Source organism: Aulostomus chinensis, chromosome 18 (assembly GCF_037954235.1).
Source record: "Aulostomus chinensis isolate RoL2024-O1b breed Wild chromosome 18, RoL_Achi_v1.0, whole genome shotgun sequence".
NCBI classification, from domain to species: domain Eukaryota; kingdom Metazoa; phylum Chordata; class Actinopteri; order Syngnathiformes; family Aulostomidae; genus Aulostomus; species Aulostomus chinensis.
This window is the reverse complement of record NC_141337.1, coordinates 24,490,145-24,515,240: the sequence shown is the minus strand read 5'-3', so window position 1 is coordinate 24,515,240 and position 25,096 is coordinate 24,490,145. Positions and strand designations below refer to the sequence as shown.

At 41.1% G+C, this 25,096-nt stretch overlaps 2 protein-coding genes across 6 annotated transcripts; both read right to left on the bottom strand.

Annotated features, from left to right (window-relative positions):
• Window positions 1-640: 640 nt before the first annotated feature.
• rab3db (RAB3D, member RAS oncogene family, b) lies at window positions 641-15,808 on the bottom strand. The gene is made up of 5 exons (XM_086184099.1): window positions 15,512-15,808; window positions 10,277-10,513; window positions 4,633-4,751; window positions 2,716-2,840; window positions 641-2,564 (listed from the first exon to the last, which is right to left on the bottom strand). Exons 2-5 carry the CDS (start codon window positions 10,511-10,513, stop codon window positions 2,377-2,379), a joined length of 669 nt encoding a protein of 222 aa, XP_086040225.1. The 5' UTR covers window positions 15,512-15,808; the 3' UTR covers window positions 641-2,376.
• A 3,349-nt stretch (window positions 15,809-19,157) lies between these two features.
• tmem205 (transmembrane protein 205) lies at window positions 19,158-25,019 on the bottom strand. Of its 5 annotated transcripts, none has more exons than XM_086184390.1 (4): window positions 24,873-25,019; window positions 23,586-23,701; window positions 23,294-23,457; window positions 19,158-20,767 (listed from the first exon to the last, which is right to left on the bottom strand). In XM_086184390.1, exons 2-4 carry the CDS (start codon window positions 23,683-23,685, stop codon window positions 20,465-20,467), a joined length of 567 nt encoding a protein of 188 aa, XP_086040516.1. In that variant the 5' UTR covers window positions 23,686-23,701; window positions 24,873-25,019; the 3' UTR covers window positions 19,158-20,464. The 5 variants fall into 5 exon arrangements, with proteins under 5 accessions (XP_086040516.1, XP_086040515.1, XP_086040514.1 ...); XM_086184389.1 differs by lacking the exon at window positions 24,873-25,019 and adding an exon at window positions 24,326-24,420; XM_086184388.1 differs by lacking the exon at window positions 24,873-25,019 and adding an exon at window positions 24,288-24,394.
• Window positions 25,020-25,096: the final 77 nt, after the last annotated feature.

The following is a 25,096-nucleotide window of genomic DNA, read 5'->3' as shown; positions in this document are numbered from 1 at the left end:
ACAATTAGACCAGGAACAATAACAATTCTTCTCAAACAATTAGAGGCCAAATAATTCTCCGCCTACAAGAACATGTGACAGTGATGGTTTAGAACTGCATTTTAACTAGCAAAATTTTTGAGAAAATCCAGGCCCTATGTGAGCGACCATCCATCTTGGCCAGCTGGAGTGACAGCAAGCAAGAATAAAAAAGTGAGACAGACATAATACAGTGTGTATAGTATAAAGTACCTCGCCACCAAACCACTAACTCCACTTCAACCTTTGTTCCTTGTTAGCTGTACATGAAATAAAACTCAAATCTTTATCGGTATGGCTCCTGAGGTGCTGTTGCAGGTTGGCGATGTACTTCTGGATATGGATGGTTGCTCCATCTCTCCATCCTTCCGTGAGGTCACTCTCGACTTGACTCTCTCCTTTGATTCAATAAAAAAAAGGCATCCTATCACCTTCAGAGACCATCTCCAGACTCCCTCACTTACTTTCATCCTCTCCTTGTAAGAGTGCTGTTATGGAGTCTGGCCTCGGGTATGTGGCAGAGCCCTGGACAGGCTATGTAGAAGTCTGCTGCCAACATATGTGGGTGAAGGGGGGGAGAGAAACACGAGAACATGGGGCGAGCTTAAAGACAATGACTGGTCATGACACTTGACACCTTTTTGTAATGAATACATTTATTTCCATATACACATTTTAACACATCCTTGTTTCTATGCAGTTTGTCCATCCGGAATATCAAAGACACGAAAGGATCTGATCCCCCCCTTCTTTACGAAACTTACCGATCAGAAACCAAACACATGACAAGATCAAAAAAAATAAAAATTAAAGAACAGGCTAACAGCTAAGAGTTTTCTCTGTTCCAAAAATGGTAAATTCTTTACAAAGCTGCACAGTTAGAATACAGGTGTAATGTTCGGCTCAGTGACCTCAGTTCCATCTACACAGCCTCCTCATTTGAGAACATTCAAAGATGATGATGAGATGTTAATATGTGTTCTATCCTATCACTCTTCAGCAGCAAACACTGACAGGAGAGATAACTGACCACGAGCGTTTACAATGGCAGGAGTGGGCTGACCAGCAGTTGTGAGACAACTCCTCAGCATGGCAACAAGAGGCCACTATCATTGCACAGAGGTTAACACTAACTGACATCGTGATGGTTCAAACAATGGCACTGCAAATGAAAACAGGGGGGGGGGGGGGGGGGGGGATGCATGTCTGTGATTTGTGGAAGGAGATCACAGTAATTAACGTTTTCAGCTGGGGAAAATTGACTGTTCCATCCACAAATTAATATGTTCAGTTTAAACAATCGCATACTGCAGAACGAAGTTTAACATTTTATGTCTCAGTGAAAAAATAGCAGACTTTACAGGAATGGAATATTAAGTGATACAGGCTCGTTTAACTTACATTCTGCACCAACTCATTGTTTTCCTGATCAAAACAGCAAAGGTGTCAAGATATAGTCTGACCTTGCATGTACACACGCACGCACGCACGCACGCACGCACACACAAACGCACACAGCTGCATTCTTACAAAACAGTCAGCAGCCCAAAAAAAAGACTGCTGCACACTGCATTGTTCCCTGCCTCATCAAGTTTGCTGAGTCAAATGATAAAAAGTGTGTACTTTAACAGAGCTAACATGAGGAATCTTTGAAAAACATGTCTGCATGGCCTTATGTTGCTCCTGCTTCAACCATCTACGGGCTCTGTACTTGGTTTAGTCAAAAGCAACATGACTTCTTGAAGCTGCAACAATCACTGCACCAACCAGTTTGCTGTGCCGCACTCACATTGGGTAAGTGTGTGTGTGCATGTGTATAAAAAAGAGAGACAGAGGCAGGTCACATGACAACAGTGTCATCAGTGTTTAACAACTTCATCACACAAGTTTACAACATGACTACGACCTCCTGCCGATGCTGTGTTAGTGTGCGAGAAAAGTCACAAGAAGGAGGAAGGGTAGAAAAAGGCATTGCAGGTGTAATCATACCCGGGGTCAGACTGATTCACTTGATTCTGTGACAATGAAGCACAGTCAGATTGAAATGCTAACAGCGCAGAGGTGGTTACAGCGGTCGTTGCTGTTTGTGTGTTAGCATGTGTGTGGTGGGGGGTGGATGGACATGAAGTGGACTATCAGCTCTGAGCAGAACTGATTAGCTGAGACCGGACACAGAGTGGGCCTCTTTAAAGAGTAGAGGGGTCTTGACAGTGCTGCTGATGGTTATCTCAGCTAGCTTGCCTTTGGTCTATGTACAAAGAATAGAAAGGCTGAGGTACACAAAAGGAAATGGTCTCACGATCTGTGTGTGTGTGTGTGTGTGTGTGTGTGTGTGTGTGTGTGTGTGTTTGGGGACATCTAGCAAGCACAGCCACCGTGGCTCTCTGTAGCCGAGTCTTTCAGGCCCTGGTTCCTGTGGTTGGACACTAGATTTACGTCCCCCTCCATGCTTTCATTCATCTTCTCACAGATTACGTCCACGAGGCGTTCGAACACCTGCTTGACATTGATGTTGTCTTTGGCGCTGGCCTCGAAGAACTGAAAACCTGATTGGAGTGAGGGGTAATTGCACAGAGAAAGGAAAGCGTGATTTCACTTTGTTTAATACTGACAAATATTTGAACCCATGGTGGAATATAACCAAGCATTTCATATATTTTAGCAGAAGCAAGACGCTTTTACAAAAGGAGATATTACCAAGCTCCTCTGCTAGACGCTGTCCATCTTCTGTGGGTACAAGCCTGTCGTCCTCCAGGTCACACTTGTTACCGACTAAGAGCACCTGGGCATTGTCCCATGAATACGTCTTGATCTGCGTCGCCCTGCAGGATGAACGAACTATTCATGATCAAAAGCAGTACATAATAGACACAGCCAATCAGTAACAGTTTTTGAAGCAGATGTTATAACCGATCAAAGGAATTAAAAACAACGGCCCCTGCTGCCTTATTCAAAAACATTCAGAGAATATTCCTAGAGAACTCCTCATTTCGTGTTTTAGCTTAATGAGAATGCGTGATTAACACAATTTCTGGGTCAAACCCTTATCTATCAAAACAATGTGATGGGTGACTAAAAAAAACAACACATACACAAAAGGACTGCAGATGTACAAAAGAAATTTGGTCTTTATGAAGACGTCGTTTACTTCATTAAGACCTCAATTATGGAAATACTGTAAAAGTATTTGCTTGTCCACAAACTGGTATTTATTTATTTATTTGTTTAAGTTTATCTCTTAGACTGATAATTTTATCTATGTCATATCAGTGTATATGGACATTAAGTTGAATTTAACTGAACTGTATCCCATTATGAGATTTTATGACAAGCATAACTGTTTTAGGGATAATTCCACTGATAAGACTGACTGCCAGTTAGCTTAGTGACAGGAATGGTATCTTTGTGCATGTCTTTGATGGTGGGGGAAACTGGAGGACCCGGAGGGAACCACAGACACAGGGAGAAAATCCAAAACACCCCACAGGAAGGACCCCACAGTGCCAACTGTGACAAGGGTATGGATTTTGGTTTGTTCAAAAGTCAACATCCTCATCCTCTGTTACTAAAGTCAGTCCATCCATCCATCCATCCATTTTCTTCTGCTTATCCTGTTAAGGGTCACAGGGGGGCTGGAGCCTATCTCAGCGGCTTTTGGGTGAGAGGCGGGGTTCACCCTGGACAGGTCACCAGTCCATCACAGGGCCAACATAGAGAGACAGACAACCATTCACACTCACATTCATACCTACGGTCAATTTAGAGTATCAATCAGCCTCGTCCCCTCTTGATGTCTTTGGACTGTGGGAGGAAGCTGGAGTACCAGAGAGAACCCACGCAGGCACAGGGAGAACATTGAGACTCCAGGTTTGAGCCCCAGCTCTGGCACAGGGTCTTTCTGTGTGGAGTCTGCATGTTCTCCCTGTTCCTGTGTGGGTTCTCTCTGGTTCTCCAGCTTCCTCCACAGTCCAAAGACATCAATTTGAGGACGAGGCTGATTGACACTCTAAATTGAACATAGGTGTGAATGTGAGTGTGAATGGTTGTCTGTCTATATGAGTTGGCCCTGCAATGGACTGGCGACCCGTCCAGGGTGAACCCCCCCTCATCCTTTTGGTGGAAGTATACTAACACTTCCTATCCAGTACCATTCATTGAACTGAGCTCTTTAGTGGTGAGCCTTGGTCTGTGGGTCTCAGCTTCCTAATGTAGCACAGAGGAGAGAAGGACATCTATCTTATTGTCTGGCTCTGGGAAGGATGCATAAGGAGTAGTTTTCCCAAAAAGTTGGCCACGTTTATTTCTAGCATTGATGTATAGGGTAGGGTAGATGAGATAAACATAATCCCTGGATGATGTAATCAGTACATCAGTACGGTAGCCACTGTAATTCAGCATTTGGAGAATATTTCTCCTGCCTCTTTGATATTTCATCATTTTCTTATCAGGTGAAAAGTCCTCATCCTTACACCTATCTGTTTTCACCCAAGGAGCTCTAAGAAATGCTTTATGAACACGCTCCAACTTTACCAGGATCTAATCTTTAAAAAAAAAGGAAGAGCAACTCCATGTACTGGCAAACTGTTTGAATATAGCCCTTTTTGTTCAACTCACCAGTCCTGAACTGCATTGAAGGAGTCCTGATTAGTGATGTCATACATAAGCAGGAAGCCCATGGCTCCTCTGTAGTAGGCTGTAGTGATGGTACGGTAACGCTCTTGCCCTGCTGTGTCCTACACACCAACAATAAGAAAATAGATTTTTATCAAACAACTGCTAAATGGCACAAAACATAGTTACAACCATCAGTTGTCATGCGATAGTAACAATATTTCTACACCACAAGGGGGCAACATTGTCTAACTGTGGCTGAAACTCATTTTAGAGTTGGAAATGACACAGATCATGTGCAGCAAATTGAACAGTAAGCTAACATTGAGCAGTCTACATTTATTGATGTGGACCTCAGAATGATTAGCAACTTCAGTTCATAAAAAGTAATGTTTTGTCTGGTTTCATTTTGAACAGGTACAAATATAATGGACTTTGAGAGGATGGACCTCCAAAAAACCCACTCTTTAATAAAGTTAAGGTTTTAGGTTCTCTCCTGGAGAAACTAGTAGATGTTGTGAATTTAAGTATGCATGAGCTTTTACATGAATCCTGAAAAATATCCTGAAACATAATTATACCAAAAAAATGCACTGTTGAAGACATGCAAATAAACAATGAGTGGACATTTAAGACAAATATGGAGAAATTCAAGCATTAGGGAAAATGAGTCAGATGTACAGACAGACAGACAACCAAAAATAAAACAGTTGCCTGTGCTGTCACAGAAGTCATTTGAATAATTTCTGAGAAAAGCACAACCTGTTTGATGGTGGTACAAAGCTGCTCCAACATCCAAGGACAAGCCTTAAGTTGACAGCTATGAGTGACGTCTCTCACATAGACGTGACATGAGCTCTTTCCTCAATCAATTGAAAAAAAAAACAAACCCCAAAAAACAGGTCATCTGGCCTGATTTAAAAACCAGACAACCATCCACATACCAGAAATAGAATTTATGAGTGGAGTGGCTACAATGTTGGACTCACTCCAGTGTGATGTTTGTCATCTTGCTTGAAAGGAATTTTTCTAGTTAACTGGTTGTGTTTGGTTTTAGTGGTTTAAATAAGAGAGAAGATCAAAAACATGAGAGCAACCGCCACCACTCTCCTGGTTACTTGGAAACATATCAGAGTCCTTCATTTGCATGGAGGGGGGGGCATGTGTGTGTTTCTGTGTCTGTCTGATGTTTCCTCACTGTGACAAGAAGGAGGAGGAGGAGGAGGGTTGTCCAGGTAACCAGAGGCTATTACAGGTTATGAATGTTCCATTACAGCCTGCACTTTGGGATGGTGGTGAGCTCAGAAAGGTCCTTCTCACTTTTCAAATTGGACAAGACCATACTGGTAACCAGATGCATAAATCCTCCCCACATCACTGCTTCCCCCTGATAGATCTTTCCCATCTCACTGCCAAAATCAGGTATCTTTCAGGGTTTGTTTTGGTTTTGAAATATTCCAGATCCTTTTTTATCCGATGCAGCCAGAGATGATCAAATATCGAGGAACATAAAGGGACATGTAACCAAAAACACAGTCTCCAGGGTTACGGTAGCCAAACTTATCCAGTAAACAAAAGCTGCTCCCTCATGTGCATGAAGTTAAAACAGGAAGGGTTAAATCAGGCTTCTGCCTGATGAGAGACGTCACCATCCTTCTCTTCAAACATGCGTCATCCCCTGTGTTTTATTGGCTTCAAGGATATCATCCATGGTCTGTAACACACATGTATTTGTATTTATAATAAGTGTGCAAAAGGTGTATGTGTGTTTGCTCGAAGATTAGAAACATATTTCCATGACACATAAACAATATGTGTACGTGTGTTTGTACTCTGTGGAGTCACGGTGCAGGGGCCATGTGTTGTGTTATCAGACTAGCCTGTTTCCATGACACACAAAGGAAGGTGAGCAGCTGGCATAGACAATACTCTTTATCTACAGAACCTCCTGAAATGGCGCACAGATTGTGCTCAGTGGGAACTAACATGAATTTGACAGACAGGAAATTTCAGAGTTGATTATTAACACCACACTCCTATTTAGACATGCTCACCACTCCCACAGCCTCTACAAACACGCAACTCTAAGCACTGCACTACATCTTCGTTATGTCTTGGCCAGAGGCAGATCGGGAACTTCCTCTGCTTCCTGAATTTCGGAAATACCAGGTCGGTGTGTCATTAGACTGCCCCATCAGAAGTGTGAGTGAGGTCAGACCAGCAAGTAAGCACAGTGTCAAAACCCTCCTGATGTACATTATTAAACAGTCATTGACATCATTATTGAACTTCAATACTTTAATGGCAGAAGTCACTTTACAGTATCTTCTATGTCGTAAAACTGCTGGAAAAACACCATAGTGCTGACAACTAAACATTTGATACAGACAAATTCAGGTAAATCACATTTGGAGATATTATCTATCAATCTATATCTATATATCTATATATATATATATCTATATCTATCTATCTATCTATCTATCTATCTATCTATCTATCTATCTATCTATATATATATATATCTATATATATATATATATATATATATATATGTGTGTGTGTGTGTGTGTGTGTGTGTATGTGTGTACACACAAAAAAGTGACACTACAATCAAAGCAACAGTCCTGCTGATGTAGGCCTTGCCCATATTCGCTCGTGAAAAATTTTAATAAAAATTTCAAAAACACCAACTTAACTTATTCTTAAAACTCCTCCTAAGATCTAATATCCCATGTGCACAAAACTTTACACATTGATTCACATTCACATTCGATTGATTGATTGACAAAACACACTTACCATGACACTAGGCTACGTTTTTTTCTCGTACCCTAATGGGCATCTGCAAAAAACGTAGTCCAACTTGCATCACGTCCACCAGGGGGTTGGTTCAACTTGTGAAGAGCTTGGACCCGACTCATACAGCACGTGCCAGTACCAGCCTAGTCTCATTCTGTGCTGAGTGTGTGATAATTCCAATGAAGTACCTTCCAAGGCTATTATTGGGGACGGTGAATAGGCACCTGGGATGAACCCTAACCCATGGTTAGACCTTCAACTTAAAACCTGGTTTTAAATGTTTAAAATTTCAAAAACAACTTCCAGGTTTTTAAGGGAATAACATGACTTAACCAGTCATGATTTCTTCAGATTTTTTTATAACCACGTCATCATTCATAGTCAAAAGGAAGTAATGCAGGAGAAAGAAAATGTCTTTAAAAGCTCAAGAAACCAATTTGTGCGTGTTTGAAGACAAACTACCCTTTTTTGGTGAAGTATCATTTTAAGACGGTGTATACATATACAAAAAAAGTAGGAAAGTGAGGGGAATTGGGCAATGTCAGTGGAGGAATGGGAAAATATAACCAAGAATTTTACTGGAAAAACATTGTTAAAGCCAGAACTTTTAGGGTAATAGCAAAAAACAAAGCATTTACCAAAATAAATGTTTGTGTAAGATCCCTCGTAGTTTGAAAGAATGAGCTGGTGTGATGCAAGATTTGATCTAATGGAAAAACTGACAATGATTTGCTTTAAAATTCAAAACCTACAAGCTCATCATGGTCAGCGAACATCTTTGAATGATAACCATCCCTAGTGTGTGTGTGTGTGTGTGTGTGTTTTGGTGTGGGCTTCTCTGCTGCTGATTCATCTTGGTCAACTTGCAAACATCGTACAGTGGCTCGCAAATTGTTGACTCAAATGAATCATATATTTGAACAGTCTTAGGATAAGAGAGACTGCAAGAAATACTTTGTGTCCTTAGTTTGAATCACCTTTTTCAAAACTGGATTGCCCCTTTAATATATTACAATTCAATTATGCTTTTATCTTTTCACACTTCCATTCTGTCTCATGTCTTAGAAAAGCAGGCATTCTGTGAAAGTTACACTAACCATGCTTAATAAAGCTACAGCAAACTCTACACTGACCAACAAAAAATGTCATACAAATGTTTTCACAGCAATTCTCATAATAAGTAATCTGACTATTAATGTGCTTATCTGAGTGATGAGTTTAGTTGGTAAGGGTCTATATTATGGCTGTGTTAAAAAAAAAACTTAAAAAAAAAAACGTATAAATTCTCGTCAGCCTTTTCTTCCTGGTTGAAAACTAAATTCAAATGTGACTTCAGCCAGAAAGTCTGATTTGGCTTTCAAATACTGATATAGTTGTACCCCTCAAGAGACAAGTCAAATGAAAACTACATAGCTCAGGAAGATGTGAACTAATCTATGAGATAGGAGCAAGGAGTAAGAATGAGTAAAAACCACGAGGAGGTCATGCATTTCACATTTTCACACTAAAATCAACAGCAGGATACACCATACCATTTCTGGATTTCTTTCAAATTAAATTTAGAAGCACATATTTAGAGCAACTTATTTCAATGGGCCATCATTATCTAAGTTTAAGTAACAGTAGACACATCATTTCAGCTAAATGATGCAACTAACCCTCGGTAATGACGCTTCAAATTTAGGTAGGAATCAAATGTTATGGCGACACGGCGGTGCAGCGGTTAGCGCTGTCGCCTCACAGCAAGAAAGTTCCGGGTTCGAGTCCCGGCTCGGGCACGGGATCTTTCTGTGTGGAGTCTCCATGTTCTCCCTGTGCCTGCGTGGGTTCTCTCTGGTACTCCAGCTTCTTACCATCCAAAGACATCAAGAGGGGACGAGGCTGATTGATACTCTAAATTGACCGTAGGTGTGAATGTGAGTGTGAATGGTTGTCTGTCTCTATGTGTTGGCCCTGTGATGGACTGGTGACCTGTCCAGGGTGAACCCTGCCTCTCGCCCGTAGCCGCTGGGATAGGCTCCAGCCCCCCCGTGACCCTTAACAGGAATAAGCGGAAGACGATGGATGGATGGATGGAATCGAACGTAATGAACTCTTTATGTGATTGTCACGTTCATTTTCCCACTTAAAAAAAACCCAACACAATTCATTAACTATCAAACTTCAAGTAAAAAGTTAACCCTTGTCTGGGTTACCGAAAAAGGTGGCTAAAAAGATGCTTTTAGACAAATAATTCAGTTGGCATTATGTGCCTGTTCTACCTTTTTTTTCATGCTGCTGCGGTCAAAGTCCCCCCCGCTACAGGTGTTAGCAAGCTAGCTAACAACCTACACGCTGAAAATGGACAGGATCATTAAATAACCTAGGCCTGCTGACCACATTCACTGGAAAATCAAGTTTCCAGAATTGAACAGATTTTACTTCTTCTTTCTTTTTTTTTTTTTTTTTTTGCAAGAGCAAGAAGAAGCCTCCTGGATAAGAGGTGAAATGTCTTCTCCGCTAAAACAAGTCCAGTTGCCCATGCCTTACTCTTAGACTACCATGACCTGGATGACTAAGAACCTTAACCGCCATCCTGAACTCAGCACGGTCAACAACAATTATGTTCGGTTTACAGAATGGCAAACCTGCCAGTGTCTTTCCTACAATAGCAGAATGTTGATGGTTGGAGTTGGACATTTCTCTCGTGTGCTGGAGAAAAAAACTGGCTACTGTAATAAATACGGAGAGATGAATCGAGACTTGCACAAATTGGGCTTTGCTGGTGCTCTCATATGAAGGGACATAAAAGACATCAAATTGAAATGAATCAAAACACAACATGTTATATCCCTAATCCACTCACCCAGATCTGCAGTTTGATCCTCTTATCATTGCGGAAGACTGTTTTAACCTTGAAGTCAATGCCCACAGTGCTAACGAAGGCAGACGTAAAGGAGTCGTCTGCATAGCGGAACAGGAAGGAGGTTTTGCCCACACTACTGTTGCCGATGATCAGCAGCTTGAACATATAGTCAAAGTTCTGGTCGGCTGCATCCTTCTGGGATGGCTGCTGCTGGAGCCGCGAGTCATTTGCTGCCATCTAGAGAAAGAGAAGCCAAATGTATCAATCTCAAAAATGAAAATCTAGCATTCAAACCGAACCAAAGGGTTCACTTACAGGATCGTGTAAAATTTACAACTAGTCATGTTAAAAACAACCACAAGTGCTAATGCCAGTAGTTTTTTTATTTACAGTTGAACCTGATGATTGTTTGACTTTATAATCCTGAGGTCAGGATATTAGATTCAACATGGCACAACTCATCAGGTCTAGACCAGACAGTGTGCTTCGAGGCAGATCCATCTGATGCAGAGTTGAAAGCTCCTTGGATCTCGAGCTGAGATCTCAAGGTCAGGAACTGAATTCTAGCTTAAATCTGTTGATAATTTGTTTGATTAATTCAGTAATTATCCTGTAAAATGTCACATATACGTGATATATGACAAAAACCCCAATTTCCCAAAGCTCAACTGGATTTTGTTAACAGTCCAAGAACACCAATATAATTTATTTACCATGACTTTTAAACTGTGGAAATTCTCAGAATTTTTCTTTGTTAAAATTATCAATGAATTTATAATAATTTACATTTCCAATAAATTATTCGCTATTTACTGGATTTTCTTGCTTAACTTTACTTTCTGCCACAAAGGTCCATGCAGGAGGAGGCTCCTCAACAATGGAAAAATGCACCTGTTTTCAAGACCAAAACAGGCAGAGGATTTCACTGCACACACATCTGAGTGGTCTGATCAAGGCTGCAGTGGGATTTGTTCAGCCCTGTACCAGCGGTTCAGCTTGGCTCAACGGGCTAAGACACACTTTTTAATATCTTATTTATCTGTGACTTACTTGTGGGCTCTTATGAAGATAAATCAGTCCTTCCAGAAAAACACTGAATTTTTTTGTGTGTGTGGTTGTTACGGGCAAAAATCCTCGATTATGTGGCACGTTTTCTCCAAACATGCGGTGGAATGAGCTGGATATTAGTGCAATTCTATGCGATGAAATTGTGGGAATTTGCAAAAACTGCGGTTTGATGAATAAGAAAAAAAAAGTGATTTCCCCAACATTCGGTTCTCACTAGGCTACGATTATGTAAAGAGTCATTTCTAATGACTTCCTATGATAAGCAAGCATGCTGCATCACAGAAAGTGCTGGGAATAATTAAGTTCTCATCTTGTTTTATTTCATACTTAAATAAACATACGGCTCAAATTTACAAAACCTTGATGAGTCAAGACAAGTTACAAGCTTATTTTTATTTCATTTATTTTATTTTATTTCTGGGGGTTATGCAGCTTTCTGATGATGTCACTTCAGAACATTCCCAAGGCAACAGGAGGAAAATGGCTGCTCCTGTGTAAAGTAAATGCAACATTTTTCAACTTTCTTTGAAGATATGTGAGACTTTTTTTTGCAACGCAAATGCGGGGATTATGAAATCATAGAAGCCCTGCGTATTTCACGCATTTTGCGAGGAAATAATGCAGCGAAAATGTGGCGTCTTTGAAAAAAATGCAGCCCCCGCTTAAATGTGCGGACATTGGCTGATTCTGCATTGAATTATGCGATCGCTTAATTGCTGGGGTTTTTTCTGGACTGACTGATAAATTCAAGAGCACCAATTCAGCCATTTTGTGTACATTGTATCTACTTTTTGGACTCATGTTTCCTCCCATTATCTGCACCAAGAATCAAGGGCTGGCAGTGCTGTGCATAGGGCACTTCTGAATGAGTTGTACACTTTTATCAATTTACAGTATCTAGTTTTGAAATCTATTTGATTATACTCAATCAAATGTCCTTTAATATTCCTTCATATTCTTGCACCAGAGGATAGTGCATAACAGTAGTTGACAGTCGTGGACGACAACGACGAGTAGTTACACAACATTTTGAGGACACAATCTAAAAGTATGTAGTATTTGTTTTTACTTTCTTAGAACCAGTCACAGCAACCCACAAGATAGCGTCACCAGAGATTCTCTCCACCTAAAGCTACATTTCTTCAGTGGATTTTGGTTTATTGCCAAAGATGAGCTCTGAGACAAACATAAGCTTATAAGATGTGCATGTTTTGTTTCTCATGATAACTTTTTCAATTTTAAAGCATCCACTGAATCATTCTAAGGACAAAGCTAACGTCAAACTATGAATGGACTTCACTACAGAAACCTGACTTAAGCAACATAATTATCTTAGGGCTTCTTCTGTTGTAGGTGTGATGACTCTTAATGTGTGCGACATCCTCTGTGGTCTCGTTAACTACTTGCTAGCAATCGCTATTTTTGAAGAAACTAACAAAAATGAAATGAAATGAAATTCAGCCCATGACCAGTGTGCTTCTGTTACGACTCCATTAAAAGGGTTATAATCAAAATGAAAATCATATTACAATGGCTAACACTTGTGCTGGGTAAATTACAGGAGGCTTATGGCTTCTGTCCATCTGTTTCATCATCTCAGCGTGATCTCCCTCGAGGGTAGATAGGCTTTACCCATAATTACACCTTTTAGTGTCAGTTGTCCGAGCAGTTAGAGCTTTAAGTGGGAAGACACGCACTCGCGCGCGCGCACACACACACACACACACATGCACGCACGCGTGCACACACACGCACGCACACACACACACAGCTGATCAAATTGGTAAAGGGTTAGCCTCAGCCTTGCCTCTCTCACTGATGAGACTTGTCTCCGTGGAGAGCAGACTGGGACTCAGCTGTCAGCCCCATTAGTGGTCAAAGCGGCGAGTTCACTCAGCTATTAATTGGCCAGATGGAAGTCTCCTGAGCAGGAGAGATACAGCTATCACACTACTATAGAGCTGAAGAGAAGAACAAGAAGAGCAGAAGCTCATTATGGAGAAATTAGAGAGCCCCAGCTAACTAATTTACCGTGCGTTTACTCATACTTATTACATTGCCACCAGTAAGGGAGGGAATATACACTGACAGCTTGGTTTTCAATCCAGCTGTTCATCATGTGTTCCATCAAAAAGTTACAGACGCTACTGTATGAGAAAGTAATATGAATAAAAATACTGTAACAGTGTAACTTGCAATGAGCTAACACAGCATGACAGGAGTGGTAAACCTTCATGAAATCAGAGAGTCAGTTGAATTATTGGGTATAAAGCTGGTCAATAACAAAAACGTTAGTAGTGGATAGAGTAAAGTGTTGTCAAAATGAGTCCTAAACCCAGAAGTGAGTTTGCATTCATGAATTTCCAGTCCCCTTGTTTTAAAGTCAAAAGGATTTTTGAATGGGTTTGGCAAGAATTAGTTTGTGGTTCACACAAGCTATCGATATTTTTACATTTTGTTCTCCAGAATGAAGCACGTCATTGAGTACCACCCTCATTAATTTTCAAATGTGTATGTGTTTCAAAATGATGGTTGCTAACGAGTGGCTAAACGAGACTCCAAACATTATCAGGCTGAGAGAAGTAGCTGGAAGCTCATTGTGGCAACGTTGAAGCTATGTGATAATGTTAGCATTGCCCCTCTGATTGCATTGACACTTTAATAAACATTTTTCTACCACAGAGCTTAACTTCTGCAAAAAAACTAAAAAAAAAAAAAAAATCCTTTAGGCTTTTGCTTGAGGAAACTTGTGGTGATGGCAGCTTCTGGGTTGACCTACAAAAGTACTTCTGTCTCTGCCCCGCTCTCCTGCTCTCTTTCCCCCCAACCAGTCAAAGCAGAAGGCCGTCCCCACTGATCCTGGGTCTGCTCAACGTTCCTGCCTGTTAAAAGGAAGGTTTTCATCTCCGCTGTTCCAGGATGTGCTTGCTGATGGAGAATTGTTGGGTGGAGGTTCATTGAAGGAGTGTGGTACCGGACCTGCTCTACTTGGAAAGTGTCATGAGAGAACTTTTGTTGTGATTTGGTGCTATACAAATAAAATTGACTTGACTTGACTTGACTACTTCATCCATGCCGCACTCAGGTACAGAAAAACAGCCTTTTGAGTTCAACACACCTAACTTTAAAGTACTTGAAAGGGAAATTACATTTTTTTGTGTCAAGTAAAGCTTGAAGTAAAAAAAAAAAAGAGACTATTATGTGAGAACAAATTTTAGCAATCAAGAAGATTTCATGCGTGAGGCTAATGCGCCACCACTGACCCTCAACTAACAAGTGGTGTCAAAAGCATTATGTCACAATTCTCAGGTCTTTCTAAGCTCTAAAAACATAGGCTATGTAATCCCTAATCACATGTAAAACGGACTCAGAGAGAAGCATTTTTTGTTCATTCCATAGCATGGGTCCGCCCACAGGACTGCATCATTTTCTCACTCCCAACTTCCACCATCAACTCAGCTTAAGCCCGAGGTAAAACCAGTCACATGACATTCGTGTTTGCTGTTCAGCTCACATTTTCAGCAGGCAAACACACAGCCTCATTTTATTACCTTCTCCTTTTCTTCATTGTCATGCCTCCAACATTTATCAGTCTGTCCTTCTACTCCTCTACTTTCCTTCTGTGGTTTCTCACTTTGACACACGCAGATCGCCAATTGAAAACAATATACACCACTGTGACATGTTGAAACAGATGTCTTGGTAGCAGCAGCATCTTAACAACCAACACACGAGCAGCCAAGATGATTTCACACGTCCCAAATCAGCATTGGCCATCATATCATCAGAAATGTCATCTGCCACAGCCCAGATGAGGATGAAGATGGGGGCTTCTTTATGGTACGAGCATCATCTCCAGAAAAACAAAGCTACAATCAGGGCCAGGTATCGTTGGCTGAGCTGTCCAACGGGAAATGACCACTTTGTAGTCTTTGGCAGGAGCAACATCTGTGCTCTCATTAGAGGAAGGGCTGGAACCAAAACAGTGGAGCCATACAAGCTCGGGCTTTAGGACAAATAAACTGTTCTGTAGCCAATGGTCTAACTTCATGTGACGAAAAAAAAAAAAGATCAAACTTAAGGGACTAAAAACAAGTCACTTCATTTGAGTCAGGGTGCTTCATCATTCACATTCTTAGCGTTCTAGGAAAAAGAGGAAAAACTTACCTTCTTCAGAAATAAACACAAGCGTCTAATTCTGTTCGTGGTTGAAAATGGTGGTATCTTGCGTCCCGGCGGAGAGAGATGCCCCCGGGTTTACGAGCGTAAAGCTGAAAAAGCGCACTCAACGTATCCTCTCCGGCTCCAGCAACAGCACCAGAGGACCCCCGCCCTCGACTTTTCTCTCGCCCGAAGCAGCTCCCGGATCTCAACGTAACTAGGAAGCTGTCACGTCCGTAGCAGGAGCGCCCTCCTCAATGTACCTGGCAAAGAAGCAACCGCAAGCTACCTGTGTGCGTGTTAGTCGACTCCACAAAACTCGATAGGTTTGTCCACCGCGCCTGCGCAGTTGAGCAGGTTGGCTTTGCTTTAAAATACTCACAAACAGGGTTAGCCCTAAACTTTAACCCTAATTTTTTATTTTCTAGTACGCAGTTTTCATTATAGTTGTTATGGTCCGACTCAATAGTCATCGTCTAATTTCCTTGTAATTTTTTTGTATCTCCCATATTTTGATATAAATCCTTTATCCCTTTCAGCAGGGCGGGATAAACCTGCCAGGAGGCCTCTGGGCCAGCATCAGCTGTTGACCCCGTAGCCTACTCCTCCTTCTCCTTCTCCTCCTTCTCTTAAGAGAAGAATATGTCAACAGTCTTGATAAATTGCCTTCTTGATGAGAATTAGATTTAAAAAAGAAAAAAAATCATGCTTTTTGTCCTATCAAACATTGAGAGGAATAGGAATGGAATAGGAATGATTCCTTCTCAAAGCCAATGCACTTTATCAACGCGTTTGAAATTCAAAACCTAAAATACGGTATTTGGTTGAGGTCGTGCCTCCTCTATGTAGTTCCTTCATGGTGTAATGTTAGCTTCCAATAAATCAATCAAGCAGATTTGATTTAACACCGCACTTCATAGCACAAAGTGCTTCACACAATAAAACCTACACAGAATGAACGTCAAACCCAATCAATTCTAATGATTGCATTTATGCGTCCAAAAAATCATAAAAGAGGTGTTTATCTTGCAAAACAAAATGTCAACTTTTCTTTCCCACAGAACTCGTTTTCAGCAATAATCGAATATCCCATTGGCTCTTATACAGGCAACCCATGTCCATGCTAATTCCAAGTAAACCTACAAAAATATGACATCCTGCAACACTGTTAAGCCATTTGTCAATTGAGAGAAATTTAATTGTCAACTGCTTTAATAATCGATGACATTTTTAGTCTTTCTTTCAAGCAAAACATGAAATTATCTTTTTTTAATTCCGCTCATAACAAAAAATGAAGATTCTCTCTATTTTTGACTGTTAATGGACAAACAAGCAATTTGAACATGTCACTTTGGGCTCTAGGAAATTGCAATGAGCATTTTTCAAATTTCGTTTACAGGTAAAAAAATTAATTGCTTAATCATGGTGGTAATAACTTTCACATTCATGATGAAAATACTGTTTATTTGTAGCACCTGTAGCAAGCTAATTTCACGTCCACAGCCAGCAGCTAGTTAACTTAGCTTATCTGAACATAAAAACTGAATGCCGCAATGAGGACTGCCACTGACGATACAATTTTAATGTTACAAATTTAATAAGATATACCAATCCAATCCATTTGCTTTACTAACACTATAAAAACAAAAACATTAAGCTCATAATGCTCAGATTCGGACGTAGACAAGCTGAACGCTCCTACTTCTGTAATACTTTATATGTTTTGAATATTTGATAAATGAGACCAAATAGAATCTTGTAGAATTGCGGAGAGCGTGAGTGAGGTAGAAACCCAACACACTATGGAGTGCAGCTATAATTGCAGATAAAATATAGGAGATATTTTTTGGAAGACAAATAAATGTCCTGTGAGCTGCTATTGGTCATGACTCACAGGTCAAAATAAGGGACTGAATATACCTGCCTAGGAAATCCCCAATAACATAGTTATACTGACAATACTCTTGCTGTTTTTACTACGATTGAGTTTGTGCCAATACCAAGATTCAATACTATAGGACTATAGGGGTGTACAGCTTTGTATTTAGCTAGGCAATGTCAATGTTTATGCTGGTTTTAATTTGATTTTTGATTACGTTCATGTCCCATACTGTAGGTCACATATCCGTGAGTTCAGACTAAATGCTACAGATTTCATTTAGTCATGTGGCAACAGGAAGAAGAGAGACTGTGGTCATGAGAAACATATAGACTAAGGGAAAGGGGGCTCTATTAAACATGAATTCAGTAGCACATAACCAGAGTTGAAGTATTCGTGGAATAGATACCAGGGCAGAAATGGTATATAGAATTATTCTGTTTTAAACAGTATGTTCATAAAAGAATATTCTTGGCATATTTCAAAGTGTCTTTTTCCATTGTGAGTGTTTCTCTCTTTCTGATATCATGGTTAGCTGAAAATCTCTTTTTTAGTGTGGAACTCCTGCTCGGTGTCCAGTGTTCACACAGTTCTAATTTTTCATTACATGCAGCAGAAATGTTCAGAGGTGTGGGTCTCTGTAGTTTACAGCATGTGCCAATGTAAGAAGCCTCTTTGTTTGATTTATTGAACTTCCTACCTGGGTGTTTTTATACTGCCTGCATATCCATCACTGAGATCAGACATTCACAAATGACGCCCACATTTGCACATTGGAGATGATCGAAAAAAGCTGCCTTATAGGCAGCCTTGTGGCGTGAGGAAGAATCATGCTAAAAAAAAAAGTCATCACTGCTACCCAAAAAAGAAGAGTACAGCCAAACTTTCATAAGCACAGGAGTGATTAGATTATTACTAAATTTTCATTTCTAGGTGAGCGATCCCTTTAAAGTGTCTTAGGAAAGGAGACTGAGAATATGTTGTGACCATCAGGAAATGCACTGGTTCTTTATCTGATGAACCACTGTGCTGGTATCTGAACATAAACCCCCAACTGAAAAACAAGTCTGTCAGCTCATTTATTCTTCCTCCCAGCAGCATGGAGAGATCAAATGACATCTTCACATCCTCTGTCCAACTTAAGCATAAAATGTTTAAAATTCCTTGAAGTAAAACATGAGGAAGTAACGAAACAAAAGAGAGTGTTGGGGACTTGTAACAAACACCTTCCACCGTCCTCCTTCATTCCTCACCCACACAAGGAGGAAATGAATTTGTGCACCTTTCTGTGCAAGTTCGAGAGCCACACTGGATATAAACTGGTACCAGGCAAGGCTTACTGTTAGGAGGAAGTTACATTGCAGAGCAGCCCTGCATTAATCTAGTGTGTATGAATTAATTATGAGTCGTAGATAAACATGATATCAGAGAGAGTCTGAGCTCACAGATATGTGACTTACAGGATGGGACTTGGGCTGCTTGCACTGTAGACTGTTGCTCCCAGCATAATGCCATCTTTTAGTGAGGCCCAAACCATGGCATGAGTGATGCCTCTGTAGTCATAACCGTAGCTTGAAAAAGCCTCTTTTTAAATGCTGACACAATTTACATCAGGGAAGACATCATCAATTGACCATCAGTCCATGCTTTTCTTTTTAAAATGACTCAGGGAGGTCTTTTAAAACTTCCCTGACTTACATTTGACTCTGGCCACAGTGTTCGTTCAAATCCTGCTCTCTTGCTTAATTTAAAACAGACAAAGATTTCTAGCTGTTATAGATAAGTCGATGGTGAAGCTCTCATAAACTAACAGGAACAGTGCCTCCCTCAACCTTGCAGGCCAACAAGGTTTGATTCCCTGTCTGATGAGTATCGCTAGCAAATTCAATCAAATCGGGGTGCAGTCTGGCCACTCTGGCTTCCATCTGCAACACCAGGGTTAAAAGATAGTTTCTTTCTCAACAAACCCCATCACACAAGTGTTTGGGTGAGGAAGCATATTGGTTGAAGTTGTGTGAATCGATATAAAACAAATCAAAACCCTGTATGTAGAGCAAGTTTTTAATTTTCCATTCACAGTTTCATCCCTACATGCTCAAAATGCCTTTTTTGTCGAGGTCCTTCACATGGATGTCTAAAGTTTACTGTGCAGAATCAAAACAGTTTGTGACACTAAAAAAAAAAAACCTGTTTTCACAGTCATCAACACAAATTTGACAAAATGATTCTGGACCCTACATTAAATATCTGATTCCACATAAAAAAATAAAAACAGAAATCCACATCACATTTATGTTTAGCTAACAGGAATGACAATCTACATGGTTTGATCTGAAAAAACATGCATTAGAAAAGTAAATCAAGTATTAAAGTAAATCAGTATGGACCAAATTACATTTTTCTGTTGATCCTGATTTGACCACATACTTTAATATTCAGGTGTTTGTTGAGCAAAAATAGTCTCCCTTTTTTTTAATTTTCAAAAACGTGTCCACGCCTGGGTGTTGCTGTATTCAAATACTATGACTTTACCAGGTTTTTCATGGCCATATGAACCCTGTAATATAAACGGCCATCACCACAGACATGACACTTCACAAATGAAATTGCAGTATCCTATGATTGTTTGGCAATAGCCTGACCACAACTTACTTTTAGTAAGATTGGGTCCCGACATTGCCCCCTGCTGGGGTTACATGTCAACACAATACCTGAGGTTTGTAGATGAAATTTTAGTTGATAGTTTAAAAGAAAAATCACATGTTCAAGAGTAATACCCCCAAAGCATAAACAAATGCAGAAATATTAAAAGTAATACCTAGCGAGACAATCAAAATTAGATTACCTACCAACCAGACGGAAAAGTAAATAGAATTTTATTCAAGAGGACACTTAAGACAGCTGCAGTACCACGAGTAGTCTAAAAAAAAATCTATGTAACAAAATCGTTACATTTACAAAAAGTTAGTGTCATTTTCCAGTTCATATACATATAAATATATAGACTGGAATGAAATATATATGCTATATTGTTAAATGCTTAAGGAGAATTTATTTTTTCCCACAAATTGATATACTGTCTAAATGGTAGATAAATTCAGAGCAGTGTAAATTAAATTAGTTGTGGTGCAGACGACACCTATCAGGTTGCAGAGGTTGGACAATCCATGGTAGCGGCCAAACGTGCTCTTGAAGGCTCTGTACTTGGGGTCCTGCTCTTTGAGCTTGGCGTATGCTTCTCTCTGGCTGCCCAGCCCAATCTGGTTCCCCAGCCCATGCTCCTTCTCCACCTCCCTCATCTGGTACATCACCTCAGTGGCTGCAGGGCCAAACCACTGAGCGTTGAGACCCGCCATGATCAGTGCCACAAAATACAGAAGCATCTAAAAAGAAGAGAACTGTTATTGGAAGGTAACATGATGATCATTATTATCTAAATAAGAAAACATGTTTCTATCTCTCCCTGTCTCCAATCTGTATTAAGGTTTGCAAAATTACATGAATATTCATAAAATGGAAAGTCTTCATGAGAATTATGGGGAACAAGTGTGCAATCAGGATAAACTGGGAATTTGGGGGTAATTTATACTGGTTGTATTTACTGGCAAACAGCTGGCGTTTCCTCCAGAGATTGCCACCACCACCTTGAGGCCTGACCTGCGCTTTGGTCCTCGTCTGTAAAGAAGGTTTACATGATCGAGCTAACTGTACCCTGGGAGGACTCCGTGGATGAGGCATATAAACGAAAACATCTGCGCTATGCTGAGCTAGCTGCTGAAGCACAACAGCGCGGCTGGAACACAGAAGTCCGCCCAGTGGAGGTTGATTGAGAATGAGAGGTCTGCCATGGGACCACTCTCATAACTAATTGGGCACGGGACGCAAGCTCGGGTCTGATCAGCCTGTAGCTGGCCTCCTCTGGTGAGGGTGTATAGTGTGAATAGCCGAAACACCCCATGAGCCAGAGGAGCACTACTGAGGATGCATCCCGAAATTTCAACTGTCCCATTTCCTCCGTTTTTTTTTTCTCATATCATTCGCCAACGACAAATCCACCAACTCTTAATGTGCTTGCACAAGGATAACAACATCTCATCCTGTGTTTTTGGAACCTTGTCATATACAAGCATAAACAGCATAAGCAACATAAGCAGGTTGATGAACTCTTCAACCATCACTCTGACTAGGTTCTTGTCCATCCAGGACAACCCCCATCACCCTCTGCACAGCACCGTCTCCTGGCAGAGGAGCTCCTTCAGTGACAGGCTGTTGTCACTGTCGTCCCACACCGACAGGCTGAGGAAGTCATTTGTCCCTCGGGCCATTCGGCTCTTCAACTGCTCGCTCTGAGGAGCCCAGACTGAACTGAACTGTGCTTCCTCCCCCCCCGATATAATATATCCCACCCATGTAAAATCCATCTACATATCCATTTTTGCACGACTGCTTCCATTTGTACTGTTCATTATGTCTATTTTAACACTGCACTATTGCCATATTATACATTTATTTATAGATTTATTTATTTATCATTAAGTTTAAGTATTGCCACAGTATTTGTGGAGTGTGTGCTATGTTTTATTGGTGCTGTCTCTGGTACTGAATTTCCTTCTGAGATCTATAAAGTACCTATCTATCTGTCTCTCTCTCTCTATCAGCAAGTTAAATCAAACAGAAAACAAGTGAGCAACATCATGAACACATTCTAATTAGAAGTACCTTCAGGCTCAGGCCCGATTATGTTTTTTAGTATTTGGTTTTTTTTCATTACCTTTGATATCACAGATCAGATGTAATGTGATGCTGACAATGTGTGCATGTGATGGAAGAATGCATGGTTAAAGAGTTTGTGTGTGTGTGTGTGTATATAATATATACATATATATATATACATGTATATATATATGTGTATATATATATATATGTGTGTATATATATATATGTGTATATATATATACATATACACACACACACACACACATATATATATATATATATATATATATATATATATATATATATATATATGTAATCTGCATCAGTACGTGGATCAGCATATAGCACATCCAGTATGTGAATAACATCACTGTCCATATTCCCAATATGATATTGCATCTTTAGGCAAGGCAATTTTCTTTGTAGAGCCCGTTTTCACCACCAGTTTGTCTCAAAGGGCTTCACATGGCATCATAACAACATCCTCTGCCCTTAGACCCTCACATCGACTGAGGAAAAACTCCATAGAAAACCCTTTGAACAGGGAAAAATCTGAGAAACCTCAGGGTGAGCAACAGAGGAGGGATCCCTCACCCAGGACGGACAGACGTGCAGTAGATGTTGTTACAGACAAGAAAACAGTTTACAATACAAAATGTGGGAAACATGGAAATGTTAATAACAGTTGAAGAAGGAAGCTTCTGGAAGGGGAGGCAGGGAGAGCAAGCCAGCTTGATGGGGGACTGGATGGTAGACTGGTTCATGGGAGGGGAGGCAGGGAGAGCAAGCCAGCTTGATGGGGGACTGGATGGTAGACTGGTTCATGGAAGGGGAGCGCAGGGAGTGCAAGCCAGCTTGATGAGGGACTGGATGGTAGACTGGTTCATGGAAGGGGAGGCAGGGAGAGCAAGCCAGCTTGATGGGGGACTGGATGGTAGACTGGTTCATGGAAGGGGAGGCAGGGAGAGCAAGCCAGCTTGATGGGGGACTGGATGGTAGACTGGTTCATGGAAGGGGAGGCAGGGAGAGCAAGCCAGCTTGATGGGGGACTGGATGGCAGACTGGTTCATGGGGGGGGAGGCAGGGAGAGCAAGCCAGCTTGATGGGGGACTGGATGGCAGACTGGTTCATGGGGGGGGAGCGCAGGCCGGTTTAATAGGAGGGGGAAAAAAAAAAAGCGCGATGTATTATACCTGAACACTTTCGTGCCAGTTCAGCAGATCTCTTGGGTGGTGCACAGCATAAACAGCCAGGCTGATGAAGTTGCTTGCCAGTAAACAGTAGAAGTAGATGGGGAAGAGTTTACTCTGCACCAGACCAAAGGTGTGCAGAGTCACCTGCCACACCAGTGCAAACCCTGCAGGCACAAACACATATTAATTTGTTTCGAAGAATATTTAATTCACGTTAGATCATTTCTGGACTATAGGCATCAAGAACTGAAAAAGGAATGCAGCAGTCATAAAGATTCATGGTCCCCCATACCTGCAATGAAGGAGACCCAGATCTGCATGCCCCAGGAAAATGAGAGCACCAGGAGATGTAACACTTTGACCAAGTCTGTGGGTTCCCCCTCTGTTACCATGGTGTTGCTCTGTAAACTACACACAGCAGACATACAATATTCAGCATACCTCACATCCTTGGGATTTAGCATTGACCTTCAAAGATGATATTTTATTTATCACACCTGATTTCATTTAACTCTGTCCATGACCCTTTTTTAAAAATCAGTTTGTCATTACGTTGTTGTTACGTTGAAAAGTGTTCTCTCGGTGAAGAGGCTCTGCACATTCATGTACACAGGACACACAAATGTACGTGATTATTGTTTTATAGCAGGGCTCTCTTAGACATCAAGCTGATGTCATATAGTCAGAGTAATGGGCATTCGTTCGATGTCACACCGATATGACTTACAATTACTGAGCTGGATAAAACCACCCACAGGCTGTTTTGTGCTAGTAAGATGGCCTGGGTGTCCAAGACCTTTACATCTGATAAAAGTCTTGTGCTGAGCCTGGTGCTCCACATGTGCAGCAGCCCTGATAAGAATACGGGTGCAACACGCAAACCAGAGAAAATACACCACACGGGTCACTGACAGTTATCCTTGAGGCAACACGGTGCGAAAATAATGAGCTGAGAAAAGTAAAGATAACCACGAAGAATAGAACCGGTATTCACTTTGTCGCAGGTGCTGACAGTTCAGGATTCGGACTCACAAGCTAACAAGCGTTAGCCTCTTAGCCAACGTAGTTACAAAGATTTGATCCAAACAGCGTCGCTGTGTTCATCAGGTATTACTCTTGTACCGAGTACAACTACCCAGTGTACCACACAAAAACCGGAACTCACCGCGTAAAAATGTAGTAATAACACAGCAAGTATGTTCCAAAGTTTGAACACTTCCTCTATCATGTCAATGTCCACTAGTCCCGCCCTCCTGGGCGACACGAGCCAATTGCATTCTTTGAAAAGAACGCATGCACGCACGCGCACGCGCGCGCGAACACACACACACACACACACACAGTAATACAAACCCAGAAGGTTAACCGAAGTTCAAGCTCACTATTACACAAAGACTAAACATTAGTTTTAATAGCAGGCTGCTACCAGTAAAATATGTTATGACCAGCTAGCTAACTAATACATACAAATAAGTCCTCATTTTAGGAAAGCTAACTTTAGACAGCTTGTTCAGGAGCTATTGTTTTCCAAAAATCCCACTGACACAGAAACTTATGTTATTAATACAACTGTGCTGACAGTGGTCAGCACTGTGGCCTCTCAGCAAGAACGTCCAAGGTACGAGTCCCGGCTCGGGCGCAGGATCTTTCTGTGTGGAGTCTCCATGTTCCTCCCTGTTCCTGTGTGGGTTCTCTCTGGTACTCTGGCTTCTTCCGTACAACAGTATGTTGGCCCTGCCTGACCTGTCCAGAGTGAACTCTGCCTCTTGCCCGTAGATGCTGGGATAGGCTCCACCCCCCACG

Excerpts from the sequence above, each read along its gene's own strand:
- tmem205 (XM_086184390.1), bottom strand. The coding sequence starts at position 23,685 with ATGGTAACAGAGGGGGAACCCACAGACTTGGTCAAAGTGTTACATCTC. Across the intron at positions 23,458-23,585 it reads CTGGGTCTCCTTCATTGCAG|GGTTTGCACTGGTGTGGCAG; the intron begins GTATGGGGGACC and ends TTGTGCCTGCAG. Across the intron at positions 20,768-23,293 it reads ACTGGCACGAAAGTGTTCAG|ATGCTTCTGTATTTTGTGGC; the intron begins GTATAATACATC and ends TCTTCTTTTTAG.
- rab3db (XM_086184099.1), bottom strand. The coding sequence starts at position 10,513 with ATGGCAGCAAATGACTCGCGGCTCCAGCAGCAGCCATCCCAGAAGGAT. Across the intron at positions 2,841-4,632 it reads TTCAATGCAGTTCAGGACTG|GGCGACGCAGATCAAGACGT; the intron begins GTGAGTTGAACA and ends TTCATCCTGCAG. Across the intron at positions 2,565-2,715 it reads GCGTCTAGCAGAGGAGCTTG|GTTTTCAGTTCTTCGAGGCC; the intron begins GTAATATCTCCT and ends CACTCCAATCAG.